A 15,661-nucleotide genomic window follows, 5' to 3' on the forward strand; every position below is an offset into this window, starting at 1 on the left:
TTATTCTAATAATATGATAACAGAACCATTCCCTTGAGACAGTACTGTTTTAAGAAAAAACTTTTAAAAAAAGTTCTAATACACTTTCCTTTATTTCATTTCTAAAGGCTCTTAAACTTGCAATCAGACTGAAACACAAATGAATTTATTTTTATAATATGCAAACCTATGTAGTTTGCATCATTTCTTAATAGGAAAATAATGATATACTCACCATTTAGGTGAACTTGTAACACATTTTCACTCACTTCTCTTATTTTCATGAGTTCTTTCAAAGCATGATTTATTAACTAAATATGAAAATATGCAAAATGTTTAATATTGAAAAATGAAATGAAGCCATTGTCCCTTTTTAAACCATGAATACTAAGAATCAAATATAAACAAATAAATCACTTTATAGCTAAAAGGTTTACATATATAGAACCTATTATGTCTAAGTCTTAAGATAACCGAGCTTAAGATATACTATACTACCTAAACTTGTAATAAACTTTAGAAACAACCTGAAAGGTTTCTATACATTACAGATTAAACTATTGTCCTATGTGATCTTTATGTCTCAGTACTTTTTACTATTCTAATTACATTTACTATTTACATTTGCTCTAGTCGGTATCACTGAAAGCACTTAAAAGTAATGGAAAAAAATAAATACTAACAGTTGCAAAAAGTTTGTCCTCCAATGTCAATTCTATGGAATACTGTTAAATACTCTGCACACTGTCATGAAATAAGGAAGAGCAATTAGTTAAACAGAAAAAAAGAAAGTATTTGCTCATGGCTAAATAAGGAGGAAAAAAACATAGTTTGCTGGATGTGGTGGCACAAGCCTGTAATCCCAGCACTCAGGAGGTGGAGGCAGGAAACTAAGAAACTGAAGGGCCAATGTGAGCTATGTGAGATTGTTTCACAACCAACCAACAAATAAATCCAAACAAACAAAAACTGCTACCACAAAACAATAGGAAAGTAAAAGGAAAAAGCTGCAACTAAAAGATTACTACTAATAATTACTATGAAAATATACTCAGAAGGTATTACAATGTCTCAAAATGTTTCATTACAGGCTTTAACAATGGCTCTATGTCACATAATTCTATTTTTCTAACATTTGAGGTATCTTACATACCATATACAACTGTTGTGATTATCACTGCATACCTATTAAATTTGTAAATGAGAAAATTAAGGAAAACTTCAAATGAGGAATAAGGACTATTCCTTCTATTCAAAATATAAATGCTCCAGGAAGACATACATAAGTAAATTAGAGTAGCTAGACAAGTTAAGCAAAGACAAAAACAAACAAACAAAAAAAAAAACAAAAAAACACACCACTTTAATAAAACAGATTTATATTTGCAATATGCTAAAGCTATCTGTCACCACAACAACATTGTGCAAAAGGACTAACAAAATTTTTATACACATTTTAAGTTGCTGGTTTTCACAAAAAGATAGTAAACAGAAACTATTTTAGGTATAGCTGTGTGGATTTTAAAAAACAGGGAATTATCCTTTAAATCCCAGGTACCCTAGATCTAGATCTCTTCAAAACCAACCTCTCCAGGTACAAATGTCCAACTACTTTAGTAGCTGAGCTGAGAAGTAACATTGAAAGAACCCATCGGGGCAAGATGGTGCTTTCCTGTCTTTGGATCAGCCCCAAACTGTATGACAACATCCATATATCATATAAACTTTTTCCCTTAAAACACCATTTTCGACATATTTTTAAAAAGTATTGCATTGTGTGCTGCCTCCTAACTCTTATATATCACTGACATAAACATTTTATTTGGTTACCATTTTCTGCTTCAATTAATGAATCACACTATTAGAAAACATTTCAAATCCTTTAAAGAACAGACATTAATAAAACTTTCATTTCACACAGACTTGCTTCCTTGCATTTGTTCATTACTGGTGTACTATTCACAATAAGCACAAAGGAAAAGCAAATGTGTCCTAGTAAGCCATGGACATCTGAGATTTCTGATTTGATAACTTAGCCACTTATACAACCAAAAATTGCAGAAAATGTTGTCCCAGGATTTTCCCCAGGAAACAAAAACTGAGCAAAATCCATGCAATTCCAAGGGAAGCAAGAAAATAAAAAACCAAAAATTCTTGAGCAAAAATATTATCCCCAGGCATTTAGTAAGTTATGTAAAACAATTAAAACCACAAACATATTTTACATAGTCCTCTTGTTGAAAAAAAAGTAAAACCAAAAACAAAACACCAAAATTCCAGTAAGTCAAATGCAAAAGAAAACTACAACTGAGCACAAGGACCAAAGCAAGTTAGAGACAAAACACTTACAAAAATGTGAAAAGTCTGAAACAGTAAAAAAGTTGTTAAAAACCAATATTGTGCTTTATACAATGGAAACATTAGCAAAAATAAAAATCTAATTTCCTCATCTTTAGAATCAACAGGCACTGTTTTAAAAAATAGACATAATTTTAATTTACTATTTTAAAAGTGTATTAACCAGAAACTAAAATCCATTCAACACGTTATTAATTTGGTACTAAAAAATACTAGAAAAATACAATTTATACAACTCAGCACCTTAAAACTAAACATTAATACACTCAAATATTGATGTATATAATGTTTCTTATATTGTACAAAAGGAACAAATGTGTGTGGGGGGGTGCATTTTTTTTTCTGAGGTTAACAAACCAAATATAGAGAGAAAGTATGACATAAATATTGAGGGCATAAACAGATACTAAAGATCTAAAAGTTAATAATAAAGTGTAAAAGGTAAAAAATGCAGGTGGGGAGCATAATGGCCTAATACATATAAAAGAGATTAAACCAAACTTTGAGGTTTGAAGTAAAGAATACCCAAAAAGGTCACAGGTTTGGGTATAGATGGCATGGAGGGTAAAGTGCCTACTGCAAAGTGTGTGGTCCTGAGTTGGGATCCAAAGAACCCATGTGTGTGGCAGCAGGCAGTTATATTCTCGGTGCCAGATAGGAGGAGACAGGAGAATACCTGAAAGATTATAGGCCAATATCCTGAGCAGAGAACATGAAAGAGGACCCCCAGTCTCAAAATAGGTGGAACATGAGGACCACGGATCAACACCAAAGTTACCCACTGACCTCTACACACACCATGGCTTATATGTGCACACATGCACACCATGGACCATGGACAGACAGACAGACAGACACACACACACACACTCGGGAATGGGTACAATGTATGGGCAGTTCAAAGCCAGAACGGCTTGTTTCTTTGTCAACTGGCAGTCTCAAATATAATATGAGGGACATAAGACAACGACAGAACCAATATTGAGAAAAAACTTGTCACCGTGAGGAATGATTCAGTTAAAAAAGGTGAGAGCAACTTCAATACTACATCCTAAATTTGTGCGTGTCTATTGCGATTTAAAGGGAATAGAAAACAGAATACTGAAGTATAATGAAATGAAAAACATTTTCAGTGTCATCTGATGTAAGAAACCTCAAATGGTTATTAAAGCAATGATACACGAGAAAATCTTTTACCATGGTCTTTCCTGATCCTCGTGGCCCAACAATGAGTACAGAGTTACTTTCTCCATTGATAACAGTTCTTTTGAGGAGGTCAATTAAATACCTAAAATGATATGAAAAGGTGAAAAATTTAAAAATTAAGGTACAAAAATTTACTGGGTCATACCTTTAAAAAGCTAAATTTCAAGGCACACATTACTTTTCTCCTTTGGGTTCTTTAGGTTGTGAAGATCTAAATTTTCCTGTATAGAAGAATACTGAGAAAAAAAAAACATAGTCCATTTGAGACTTTCTAGAGACCTGAAGAGGAAACCCAGGAAGGTTTGAATTTATTGGGTTTCATAGTAGTAGAGAATAAGGGACAATCATGCTAATTTTTAGGTCCCTTGGGCTTACAATAACTATTTTTGCTGGCACTTTGCTCATCATTACCTGAGCTGGCTGCCACATGTTAATGACAAGAATGTCAGAAATATCAGATAATAGACAGAAAAGAGTGTTAAGGGACCTTTTCATTATATACGTACTTGTCTGTGTTCTTGTTTCACAATAGTCAGCATTTCTATATATAAAACATAACTTCAACCTCATTATTTAAGATAAAATCTGTGTATGACTAGAATTTACAAAACTTGGAGAACAGATGGAAATATATTAATAGAGGAGCTGACAGCTAGACTTACTTGTATTGTAGATTCACTCCAAATAGGTTACTATGTGGATTCTGATGACAAAATCTTTCACGTAAAATTCTTTGTACCTGATAAACATAAGATGCACAAAATTTAAATATTATATATGCAATAAAAGTAAAGTTTATTTCTAGCAGTCAGGAACTGAATAAATACTAACAACTCTGGCATTTTTGTGAGTTATAAAACTAGATTCTTCATTTACCTAGTCTCAGATAAATAATGAGAATTTGGGAATGAACATGTCAATGAATTGGAGAATTATTTCAATGTATAATCAACTTGAAGGTTGATCTAATGTAAGGAATGAATTACGTTCTTTAGTTTGTGTAGAATGTCATCCAAAGAACAAAGACAAGAAGAAACCTAGCAATGCAATCCAATCCAATAATTAATGCCAGTACAACTCCATAGCTAATAGTCTCTCTAGATATTAACATACCTAAAATGGCTTAGCTTAGTCACTATCAATCTGTACCTGCTTTAATTTCAGGATTCTACAGAAAACTAAACTTAAAGGTTCATGTAGTTTTAAGTACCCATTAGATTTTGGGCACAGAAGTACTACGAGGATATGATTCAAAAAAGACCCTGCAAAAAAGGCAGAACAAAATGACAAATTCAAGTAACAAACTACAAATCAGTAAGTACTAGATCAACCTACAAGCCAGTATTTAATTATGTGAAAGAAATGACATTTAACTAGTCTGTAAGTAAGTAATAAGACCTACCCCTGGTGCATGAGCTGGCTTTTTGAAGCCTATTACCTATGGTGGGACACCTTGCACAGTCTTGATGCAGGGTGAGGGGCTTGGACTTGTGTCAACTGAATGGACCAGGCTTTGCTGACTTTTCATGGGAGGCCTTACCTTTTCAGAGGGAATGGGAGGTGAGTTGTGGGAGGGAGGCTGGGGGTGCAGTGGGAGGAGGGAAGAGAGGGGGATCTGTGGTTGGTATGTAAAATGAATAAAAAATTTCTTAATAAAGGAAAAAAAAAAAAGGTAAGTAATAAGGCCTATGGATGTAGTTCCAGGATAAACCTACTGCTTAGTATAGGTTCATATGTCTAGGCCCTCGTTTCTACCATCATAACTGCAAAAATAAATAAAATACCTAAATAAGTGAAAATAAATTTAAAAAAAAAGGAAAAGAAAAAGAAAAGTAAGACATCACTGGAGCGAACTAAAAAAAGAATTTGTTAAAAGTAGTTGATTTCAAATTGGTCTTAGAATTATTGTCTTAGACTTAGCTGGGAAAAAAAAAGTCAAAATAATCAAGTCGCCTTTTAAAAAGCAAGCCAGTGTAAAGTGTTTCCTTTTCTGGATCTGGGGCTAATACAGTAGTCACTCAGGGACAGGGTATGGTGGAAGACTGACTCTTCTTTCTCCCTTTGCCACCAGGAGCATGTGGCTCAGGACAGCACTTGTCTTGCATGCTCAAAGCTCTGGGCATATCCCCAGCACTGCCCTTGCCCCTCCCTGCCAAGGAAGCACATTCAAACTGAAAAGGAAAAAATAAAACTTCTCCCACTTAAAGATGACACACAATGTTGAACATTAAAAAACTCCAAAATAAAGTAAAAAAAAACAGTAATATTTAATGACTTTTACAATATATTAGTATTAATTGTATTTCTACAAACTATGACCAAAACAAAGATGAAATTAAGTTTCATATATAACAGAAACTAAAAAGAACAAAAATACTTCAGAATATATTTAATAGAAAAGTGCAAACCATGTATCTGAATATTTAACTAAATTTAAACTAGACTATTTTAGAAAGACATAGTAAAAGTTAGGATTCAACTGTCCAAATACAAAGGGTAAAGTTACACAGCACCTTCAGACATCAAATTTCATGGGACAGATGCCTTTAAGAACTTCAACAATAATAACATGGTGTATCATTTCATACACAAGTGTCCAATTTGGAGAACTTTATTTTTACCCATTGTTTTCAGGAACTTATAAAGATATCTCCCCTGAGAATGTAAAGCAGCCTATGAAGTGCTAAGGGAAAGCAGACAAACAAACAAACCAGGTCAAAAAGATGGTTAGCTTTCTGTTCATCTTTAGCAAGGACCTGATATTAAAGGAGCATACTCACCTCTGATAGACACTCTGCATGTATTATACTGTTGTTCTTTGTTTTACGATTGCTCATTTCGACCAACTCAAATCCTAAAAAAAAAAAAAATAAGAATAGGATGAATAAACACTATCTGCTTTAATTATTTAAAAATTACATGTACAGAATCAGATACAAATTCTTAAATGTAAAACATGCTTAAAAATTTCAAACAAAAAACCTACAACCGTTTCTATTTGTTCATGTACAGGCTTATTTGGCACTCTCATAATTGACATGGTTCTCCTGATTATTCCTCCCTTTCTCTTAAAGTTCAAATATATTTCTTTCATACAGAATGTTTTTCTTACCCAACCATGCAATGGAATCATTCGTACAGAACACCTTCCATTTCTTGTTCTACTCAAGAATACTACACAATTGACAAACCAAGGTTTAACGTCTTAGTCCAAGAAAACACAACACATGGCTGAATTAAATGACAAAGACAACTCAGTTTTAAAAACTGAATTCAGAAATGAGTAATACATATGGGAGAGCACAAGCTTAAATTAAGACGGAACTGAAAACCTTAATAGCCCAAATAGAAAACTGAGAGAAAATCTTTTTAGTAGAACGGATCAAGAAAAACACAGACTATTAGAACTTGAAGTAGAAGACTTGGACTAGGAAGCGAAGAAAACGGGGTTGGGGCCGACAACATAAAAGAACAGTGGAACAAACACCATGAAAAGATCAAATCTTAAATTATAGACATAGATGAAGACAAGAATTCAAAGTCAGTGGAATAAACCAGATCTTCAAAAACAATTATAGAAGAAAAGTTCACCAAATTAAGGAAAGATATACATATAAAGATGTGTCTTCCTTAAGGTTTCTATTGCTGTGATGAAAGATAAATGACCAAAAAGGAAGTTGGGGAGGAAAGAGTCTATTAGGCTTACACTTCAGCATTGCTGTTCATTACTGAAGGAAGTCAGGGCAGGAACTCCAACAGGATCCCAGAGGATCCTGGAGGCAGGAGCTGATGAAGAAGCCATGGAGGGCAGCTGCCTACTGGCTGCTCCCCATGGCTTGCTTAGCCCACTTTCTTATAGAACCCAGGACCAGCAGCCCACAGATGGCACCAACCACCATGGTCTAGGCCCTCCCTCATTGATCACTAAATGAGAAAATGCCTTACAGCTGGATCTCAAGAAGGTATTTCCTTAACTGAGGCTCTTTCCTTTGATGACTCTAGCTTGTGTCAAATTGACACAAAAAAACCAGACATTACAGGATACAAGAAGCATACAGAACACCAAGTAGGACTAGAAAAAAAGGCCCTTATGGCACATTATAGTTCAAACATTAAATAAAAAACAAGGAGAGGGTACTGAAAGGAAGGAGAAAGAAGAGGAGGAAGAGGGGGGAGAGGAGGGAGAGAAGGAGAAGGAATAAGAAAGGAGAAGGAGAAGGAAGGAAAGAGAAGAAGGGAGGGGGAGACAAAGATGAAGATGAAGAAAAATCAACCACAAGTTATCTATGAAGGAAACATACCACAATAATAGCTGATTTCTCAATGGAAACTTTTAAAGCCAAGAGGCTTGGAGAAGTTGTAAAAGATTACAGATGCCAACCTAGACTACTGTATGCAGCAAAACTACCTGTAATAGTTGAATTAGAAAAAAAATGTTCTGTGAATGAAACAAGTTAAAATAATTCATATCCTAAGTCCAACTAGGTAGCTGTAGGTTACTGCCAAGATATAAGTTCTACTGGACTTTTAAGGATAGTATAGGCTTGGTCTTAGTACCTGTGCTGGTATTATTGGTAACTGTGCTCAGAAAATCTTTCCCTGTGCTAAGTTCAAGCCTATTCTCACTTTCTCTTCTATCAGATTCAGGGTTGTCTGGTCCTATGCTGGGGTCTTTGATCCATCTGCATTTTTCTATATTCAGCCATCAAATTTGCCCAGCACCATTTGTTGAAGATGCTGTCTTTTCTCCAATGTTGTGTTTTTAGCTTCTTTGTCAAAAATAATGTGTCCATAGTTGTGTGTATGTATTTGTCTGGGTCTTAAATTTGACTCCATTAATCAAAGTGTCTGTTTTCATGCCGATACCACACTGTATTACCTGAAATCTGGGATGGTGATACCTTCAACATTTTTAAAAAATTACTATTCAGGGTTGTTTTGCCTATCCTTTTTTTGTGTGTATGTATTTCAATATGAGCCCGAAATCTCTTTTTTCATTTCTGTGATGAATTGTGTTGGAATTTTAATGAGGATTGAGTTGAATTTGTAATTTCTTTTGGTAGAATGGCAATTTTCACAATTATACTTTCACCCATCCATGAGCATAGGAGACCCTTTGATCTGCTGTCTTCTTCAATTTCTTTCTTCAGTGTCTTAAAGTTTTAATTACAGGAGTCTTTCACTGGCTTGGTTAGTTTCTTATCTGGGCTGACAGTACTCCCAAGAGCCAAAGACAAAAACTCTAATAGCAGACATAGGAAGCCCTCTTTTGAACTGTTGGCCAAGGCTATCTACTAGTTCTAAAACATATAGCCTACTGCTGTTGTCCTTGTCCACCCCCAAAGTGGAATCCCCATTGCTGAAGATAGCATGCACTTCAGAAACAGGGCCCAAAGACCTCTGAGCTTGAACTGACCTGAATGCCTTCTCCCTGAGAACTAGTATTCATGAAACCAGAAGGTGCCACATAAGCTTCAAAAGGAGGGAAGCAACCAATAGTCATACCCAGTTATGAAACCTATGAATCAGCATGGTGCCACACATATTTGTGTGGTCACCATCTGTTCTCTAACTGGACTGAAGACTCACTCAAAAAAGGGATACTAGCCTGGTACTAGAAAGCTAGTAACTACTCAGAACTGGTGAAATCATGGATATTTGGGGAGAATCTACAACCACCAATCTACTAAAGCAGCATAATCCCTAACGACAATCTATAAACACTTGTTTTTATAACCAAAGATCGGTGTAGTCCTCACACTTCATTAAGGAAACTTTTCTTTTTGAAAAAGATGGACATCACTACAGAAAACCACAACCAATCAAAATGTGGAGTTGTGGAGCCTAGTTCCAATGGCTATATATACAAAATATTCCAAGCACCTAAGACTCAGCGAACATTGTGTAACGGGGAAAGATTTTAAGAGCCAAAATATCAGGGAGTTTGCTGTAGGACTATGTCTCCTAGAAAAATTAGAAGCTATACCCCTAAGGTCTCACTAGCATGCCCGCCCAAATGTAACCTGGAACAAGGATGACACCAATGGACATTCCAAACTGGACTGGGAGAGGCCTACAAGGCCTCAACACAACACAAAGAACTATAGGCAACTTAGTAAAGTAGGGAGTGGGAGAGGTGGTTGTGGTGGTTTGAATAAGAATGGCCCCATAGGCTCATACTTGTGGCCTTGGAGTAGGTATTGCCTTGTTGAAAGAAGTGTCATTGGGAGTAAACTTTGAGGTTTCAAAAGCCTGTGCAAGGCCCAATCTCTCTCTTACTCTCTTGGCCATAGGATCAATATGCATGGCTCTTAGCCACTGCTCCAGAGCAATGTATGCCTGCATTGCTCCCCACGATTGCTGGGGATGTCTTTCTGTATGCTGTGAATGTGTTGCTCTGATTGATTGATAAATAAAACGCTGACTGGTCAGTAGCCAGGCAGGAAGTACAGTAGAGGCGGGATAAGCAGAGAGGAGAATGCTGGGAGGAGGAAGGCTGAGTCAGGAGACTCTGCCAGCCACTGCCGCCATGAGAAACAAGATGTAAAGTACCGGTAAGTCACAGGCCACGTAGCAACTTATAGATTAATAGAAATGGGTTAATTTAAGATACAAGAACTAGATAACAAAATGCCTGCCACAGCCATACAGTTTACAAGTACTATGTCTCTGTGTGTTTACTTGGGTCTGAGCGGCTGCAGCTGGAGCGGGACTGGAGAAAACTCCAACTACAGATGATAATGGACTAAATCCCTGAAACTGTAAGCAAGCTCCCAACTAAATGCCTTCTTTTGTAAGACTAGCCTTTGTCATGGTGTTTCATTACAGTAATAGTAACCCTAACTAAGATAGTGGTCTTCCCCAGGTAGGTCGTCATCAACTGGTCATCCAGTGCCAAATGGTCAAATGTGAAATCAAATTTGCTTCTATGGTACAAGAAGCAAGATATTAAAACTATTAAATATTTTTAAGCAATTTGTTTCCTGTTTCAGGTAGTAATTTCAAAGGTAAAAATCACTACGTCTTGTGGCAGCCAAAGCTGTAATTCTGTATTTTAGAATCCGAGTCAAGAGAAGCATGGTAAATTCAACGCCAGCCTAGGTAACACAAAGCCTGGGGCTGCATAGGAAAATCTTGTCTCAAAAGAAACAAAGAAGCAAAATAGACAAAAGATGATGTATTTCTACATGGTTTATACTTAAACCTGCCTCACAACTCTTTGTTAAAGGGAAACTAAAATATTTTGGTCTTTACTTGGCACTTTGCTTGGTCTAGAAAGGTTACGAGGATGGGGTGTCACAGCCTGTATTTCCTGTCTCAGAACATTTTTCAGTTATTTTGGCAAATTCTTCTGGTATTAAACTATACAGCTTTAAATAATACTGTTTTTCAATTTTAGGAATTACTATTAAGGCTGATGTAGATTTATCATCTTAATACAAGTATCCCAAACATGTAAATGTCTTCACTATATGAGATATGAGACATTAGTATATGGTAATGGAAATATATGACTTACAGTTTAATGTACCAAGAAGTTGAATTTCAGCAACATGAGAAAAAAGGTGATATACAATAATATACAATCTGTTTACATATACTAAAAAAAGGCTACCTATACATTCTTATTGACATAGGTGATTAAGAATGCTAAAAGGAAAACTGAAGACCAGTGAACATACTCTCACTGATATTTTATTTTTGGATGGCTGTTCAGTGTTTCTGTAATTTCTAAGTATCACTTTTTTTCCAGTGATATTTGTCAATGTATCCTTCCAACATATTCAGAAGAATCAAGAACTTCTATCACTTACACTATACACAACAAAGAGTATATATGAGGTTTAAAGTTATGGTAAAGGTAAACTAGACAGATCATCTTGCAGGGGCCAAAACATGCACAGATGCACACACTTGACAATAAAAGAAATAAAGCAATCTGAAATTATAAGCCCCAATCTAAAAAGAGGTAAATCAGAAATAAGTCCCATATTTAGTTACTTCTATGCTGATGACATATACAAAATATATGGCCAATAAAAAGGCTTACTCACTTAAGGCTTTGCTGGATTATTAAAACACCAGAGCTCAATGCCCACCAAAGGTGGGTACTCAGACAATCACCCACTTAAGAAATTAAGGGCACCAAATCAGGGTAAGGGAAAATGGCAAGATTTCAACAAAATTTTAAGTCCTGCTAAATGTTATCTATATATCAGGAAATTCCAAGATTTGGATATGAATAAAGTCATTTATAACTGATAACCCTAGGAATCTTTCCTAGAATAGTGTGATGTCTCAAAAATACCATTATTTTGTACCTTACATATTCCTGTAGTAGTACCTTTTCATCAGGACTGCCAGCCTGTAAATAACAACCCAGAGATTTAGTAATAATTATGAAAGTTTGGTCTTTAGCTTAGGCTTGTCCCCAACTAACTCTTATAACTCAAAATTAACCTGCTTCTATTAATCTACATTCTGCTCAACTGTGGCTCAGTTACCTCTGCTCTGTACCCTTATGCCAGACTTCCTCAGAGTCTCACGGCATCTCAGCACCCTAGATTATCTCCTTGTCCTCTCTCTCCCCAGAAATCCCACCTATCTGCCTAGCTATTGGCCACTCAGCTCTTTATTAAACCAATCAGAAGGCACCTTGGCAAAGATATATCTTCACAGCATACAAAAAGATTATCCTACAACATATTCCTGTAATTTCCCAAAGGCCACAGCTGGAACAGATACCCAAGAAATAAAACATTGTAAATCAGCAGAAACATTCAAAAAATTTTAGAACCTGAACTTCTTGTCAAAGACAACAAATTAACTATAAATACATGCAAATGAAAGTCAAGGATGTGGTTGATACATTGGGTATACCAATAAACTTATCTGGGGATCAGATAAGAGAACAGCAACTATATTAAACATAGAGGTTAGGCAGTGGTAGCACATGCCTTTAATCCTAGCATTCCGGAGGCAGAGGTCTATCCTGATCTCTGGGAATTCAAGGCCACACAGGAAACAGAGCCAGGCATAGTGGCACACGTCTTTAATCCTAGGACTTGACATCTGATGTCTTGCTTGGGAAAGACATATGCCTTTAATTCCAGGAAATGATGGCAGGAAGCAGAAAGGTATAAAAGGCATGAAGGCCTGGAACTAGAGACTTTTAAGCTTTTAGGCCTTTAAGCAGTTCAACTGAGATCCATTCCAGTGAGGACTCAGACTTTCAGTCTGAGGAAACAAGATCAAGGCAAGGTGAGGTTGGCTGTTGCTTGTTCTGTTTCTCTGATCTTTCAGAATTTATCCAAATAGCTGGTTCCAAGTTATTTCTATTTAGAAGACCTTTTAAGATTCATGTTACACGAGGAGGTAATTACTAGTAGTCATTTTATGCTTTTACAAAGATAATGATATATCAATACCAGAATCCACAAAGACTCTAAAGCTAAAGCATGACAAAGAATTCTACCCCCCCTCATCACAGTAAAATAGCAGAAAAATCATAGCAAACAGAGTATTTTTCAAAAATAAAACAATTTTCAAGCTGGGCGGTGATGGCGCACGCTTTTAATCCCAGCACTCAGGAGGCAAAGCCAGGCAGATCTCTGTGAGTTCAAGGCCAGCCTGGGCCACAAAGTTACACTGTCAAACTCTGTCTCAGAAAAGAAAAATTTTCTTTCAATGCACCAGGAATTAGATTGAGAGCTAATTTCTGGAAGTCAGTAACAGAAGAAAAAACAAAACAAACAAACAAAACACTCCAAAAAACAAACAAAAAAACAAAAACCCGTAGAATGTCTTCAAAGTGGTGAAAAACAATCACAAAGCTGTTAGAAACCTTAACTCCTCAAAAACGAAGGCAAAATAAGGGCTTAGAAGCAAAGAAGAGATGTAGTTGGTTGTCTGCATTAAGAAACTTCCACAGACTATACTGAAGTAAAAGGAAAAAGATACCAAAAGGACAGTCAGAAATGCAGGACAGTAATCATAAGAAGTGGCGAAGATGTAGAAATTTCTAACTAAATATTTATAGTTGAGAACACTGTTGTTCAATATAAGTGTAAATCTTAAGTAATTTAACATTTTCCAATATATTTAATAAAACAAAACAAGGTAAAAGTAGTTATAATTTAAACAAGCCATTATAACGAGAAACTAAGGTATTTTATACTTGTGGTGGCGCATGCCTTTAATCCCAGTGCTGGGCAGGGAGAGGCAGGTGGAGTTCTGTGAGTTCGAGGCCAGCCTGGTCTACAAAGAGAGTTCCAGGACAGCCAGGGCTGTTACACAGAGAAACACTGTCTTGAAATCCCCCCCAAAACCTCTCCCCCAAAAGTTCCCACTCTCATTCATACCTACAAACATTTCAAGTGCTCATTTCATGCAGCTGGTGACAATTGTTCTGAGTAATACAAATAGAAAATTTGTTTCCTGGAGATAAAGCTAAATATAAAATTTAAGGAACAGTAACAACATATAAACTAAGACAGTTAAACATACTATATTGAAAATAAGTAATACTCCAAGAACAGACTAGCTATCTGCCCCAATGCTACAAATCCTTATGGAAAATAGCAAATTAAAAAAAAAAAAAAAAAAAAAAACTACACAAAAGATTTATAAAGATGATTAAAAACACAATTTCAAAAAGTACATAGCCAAACAGCCAGTAAGTTTCTAATACAGGGATATCTTCAGTACAGAACTGTAATCAAGACAGTGTAAATCAAAACTAGATTACTCAGACTGGCAAAATTAAAATATAATTGTTGAGATGGCACAGGGAAAGGTCTATCACACATTGAGGCAGGGGTATAAAATGGCATATCCATTTTAAAATTTGCTGAAACTGAAGACAAACATATACAATCAAAAAAATACATAGCTATGTGCATAAGAAATCATTTATGTAGATATTCATAAATATTCTGAACTAGATTGTTTGTAAGTTGTTAAAAAATGAACATAAGCCAAACGTCCATTAAGACTAACCGTGGCTTATTCTTAATAAAAGCTTATACCTCAGATACTATTAAGCCACACTGAAAATATATGAATTACAGCAAAATATATTAACAGTGTCAAATCTTAGCTGAGTAAATAAGAAACAAAAAAATGATACTAGGATATTTGAACTACTTGCAAATTAATAAAGGGAGGCAAATTAATATTTGTTTAGGAATGCTGACACAAGTTTTTACAAGCTACTAAAAGAAAAATAGTGATTGTCTTAATAATTAAGATATTGTTATTATTAAGGAGGCACCTGAGGAGGAATGGTCTGAAAGGGATTAGTGGACATGTGCTTCCAAGGTGCTAAAATGCTTCAGCTCTTGATTCATAGTGGTTACAGGTTACATTACAGTCGTTCATTACATTTGTGTTTTGTGCATTTCCCTTTGTATCTAGCCTCTTACATAAAACAGGATTTAAAAGTCCTATCTAGACCATATTAGTTTTCTTGCTATACATACATATATACTATATATGTGTATATATACATATATACGTGCATATATATACATATACACATATGTACGTATAAATATATGTATACACATATTTTCTATTACGAGATTAAGATTTGGTTTTCTAATAAAGTTTGGGGCACTGGAGTTTTATTTTGAGGCCACCTGACATAATAATCTCCCTCACACAAAGAAAAGGTAAGGACAGGGGCATGGATACATAAATAGGGTCCACTGTATAGACTTGCACCAAGTAAGATGTGTCAAATAAAATAACTGATGGTGAATCCTACTGAGCAGAACTGAAATTAGTAATGCTAACTAACAATTAATTCGAGGATCTTCGAATTATCTAAAAAATCTCATTGATTAGGATCATTAAAGCATCTTTACAAAAAGCAAGGAAAGACTAACGATTTTAATTGTAAAAAATGTGAAGGTGGAAAAGAAACCGTTATTTCACTATAAAATAACGAAACACCAGATTAAAAAAACTTTTTATTCTACTCTACAAGACAAGAAAATTTCTAGGTGTCTCTTTTTTTTAAGGACAAAACTCAGTATGAGGGACCACACAAGCCCACGCATCCTCAGAAGGTGCAGTCTTTTGTGTGGCAGCCTTCAGACAGAGCGTGCAGGGAGCC

At 35.5% G+C, this 15,661-nt stretch overlaps 1 protein-coding gene across 6 annotated transcripts in view; it reads right to left on the minus strand.

The window, feature by feature from the left end:
• Orc4 (origin recognition complex subunit 4) overlaps positions 1–15,661 on the minus strand; it is a 42,889-nt gene that overhangs the window by 25,580 nt on the left and 1,648 nt on the right. For 4 of the 6 annotated variants that reach the window (XM_028880332.2, XM_028880575.2, XM_028880402.2 and 1 more), the window contains exons 2-5: positions 6,324–6,397; positions 4,206–4,282; positions 3,535–3,625; positions 215–290 (exon numbers count right to left, since the gene is read on the minus strand). In XM_028880332.2, the coding sequence (XP_028736165.1) occupies positions 215–290; positions 3,535–3,625; positions 4,206–4,282; positions 6,324–6,380 (301 nt within the window). In that variant the 5' untranslated portion in view covers positions 6,381–6,397. Of the gene's footprint in view, positions 1–214; positions 291–662; positions 724–3,534; positions 3,626–4,205; positions 4,283–6,323; positions 6,398–15,661 lie in introns of those variants that run through there. The other 2 variants (XM_037204753.1, XM_028880494.2) reach the window with 2 other exon arrangements.

This window comes from Peromyscus leucopus, chromosome 4, assembly GCF_004664715.2.
Source record: "Peromyscus leucopus breed LL Stock chromosome 4, UCI_PerLeu_2.1, whole genome shotgun sequence".
Taxonomy (NCBI): domain Eukaryota; kingdom Metazoa; phylum Chordata; class Mammalia; order Rodentia; family Cricetidae; genus Peromyscus; species Peromyscus leucopus.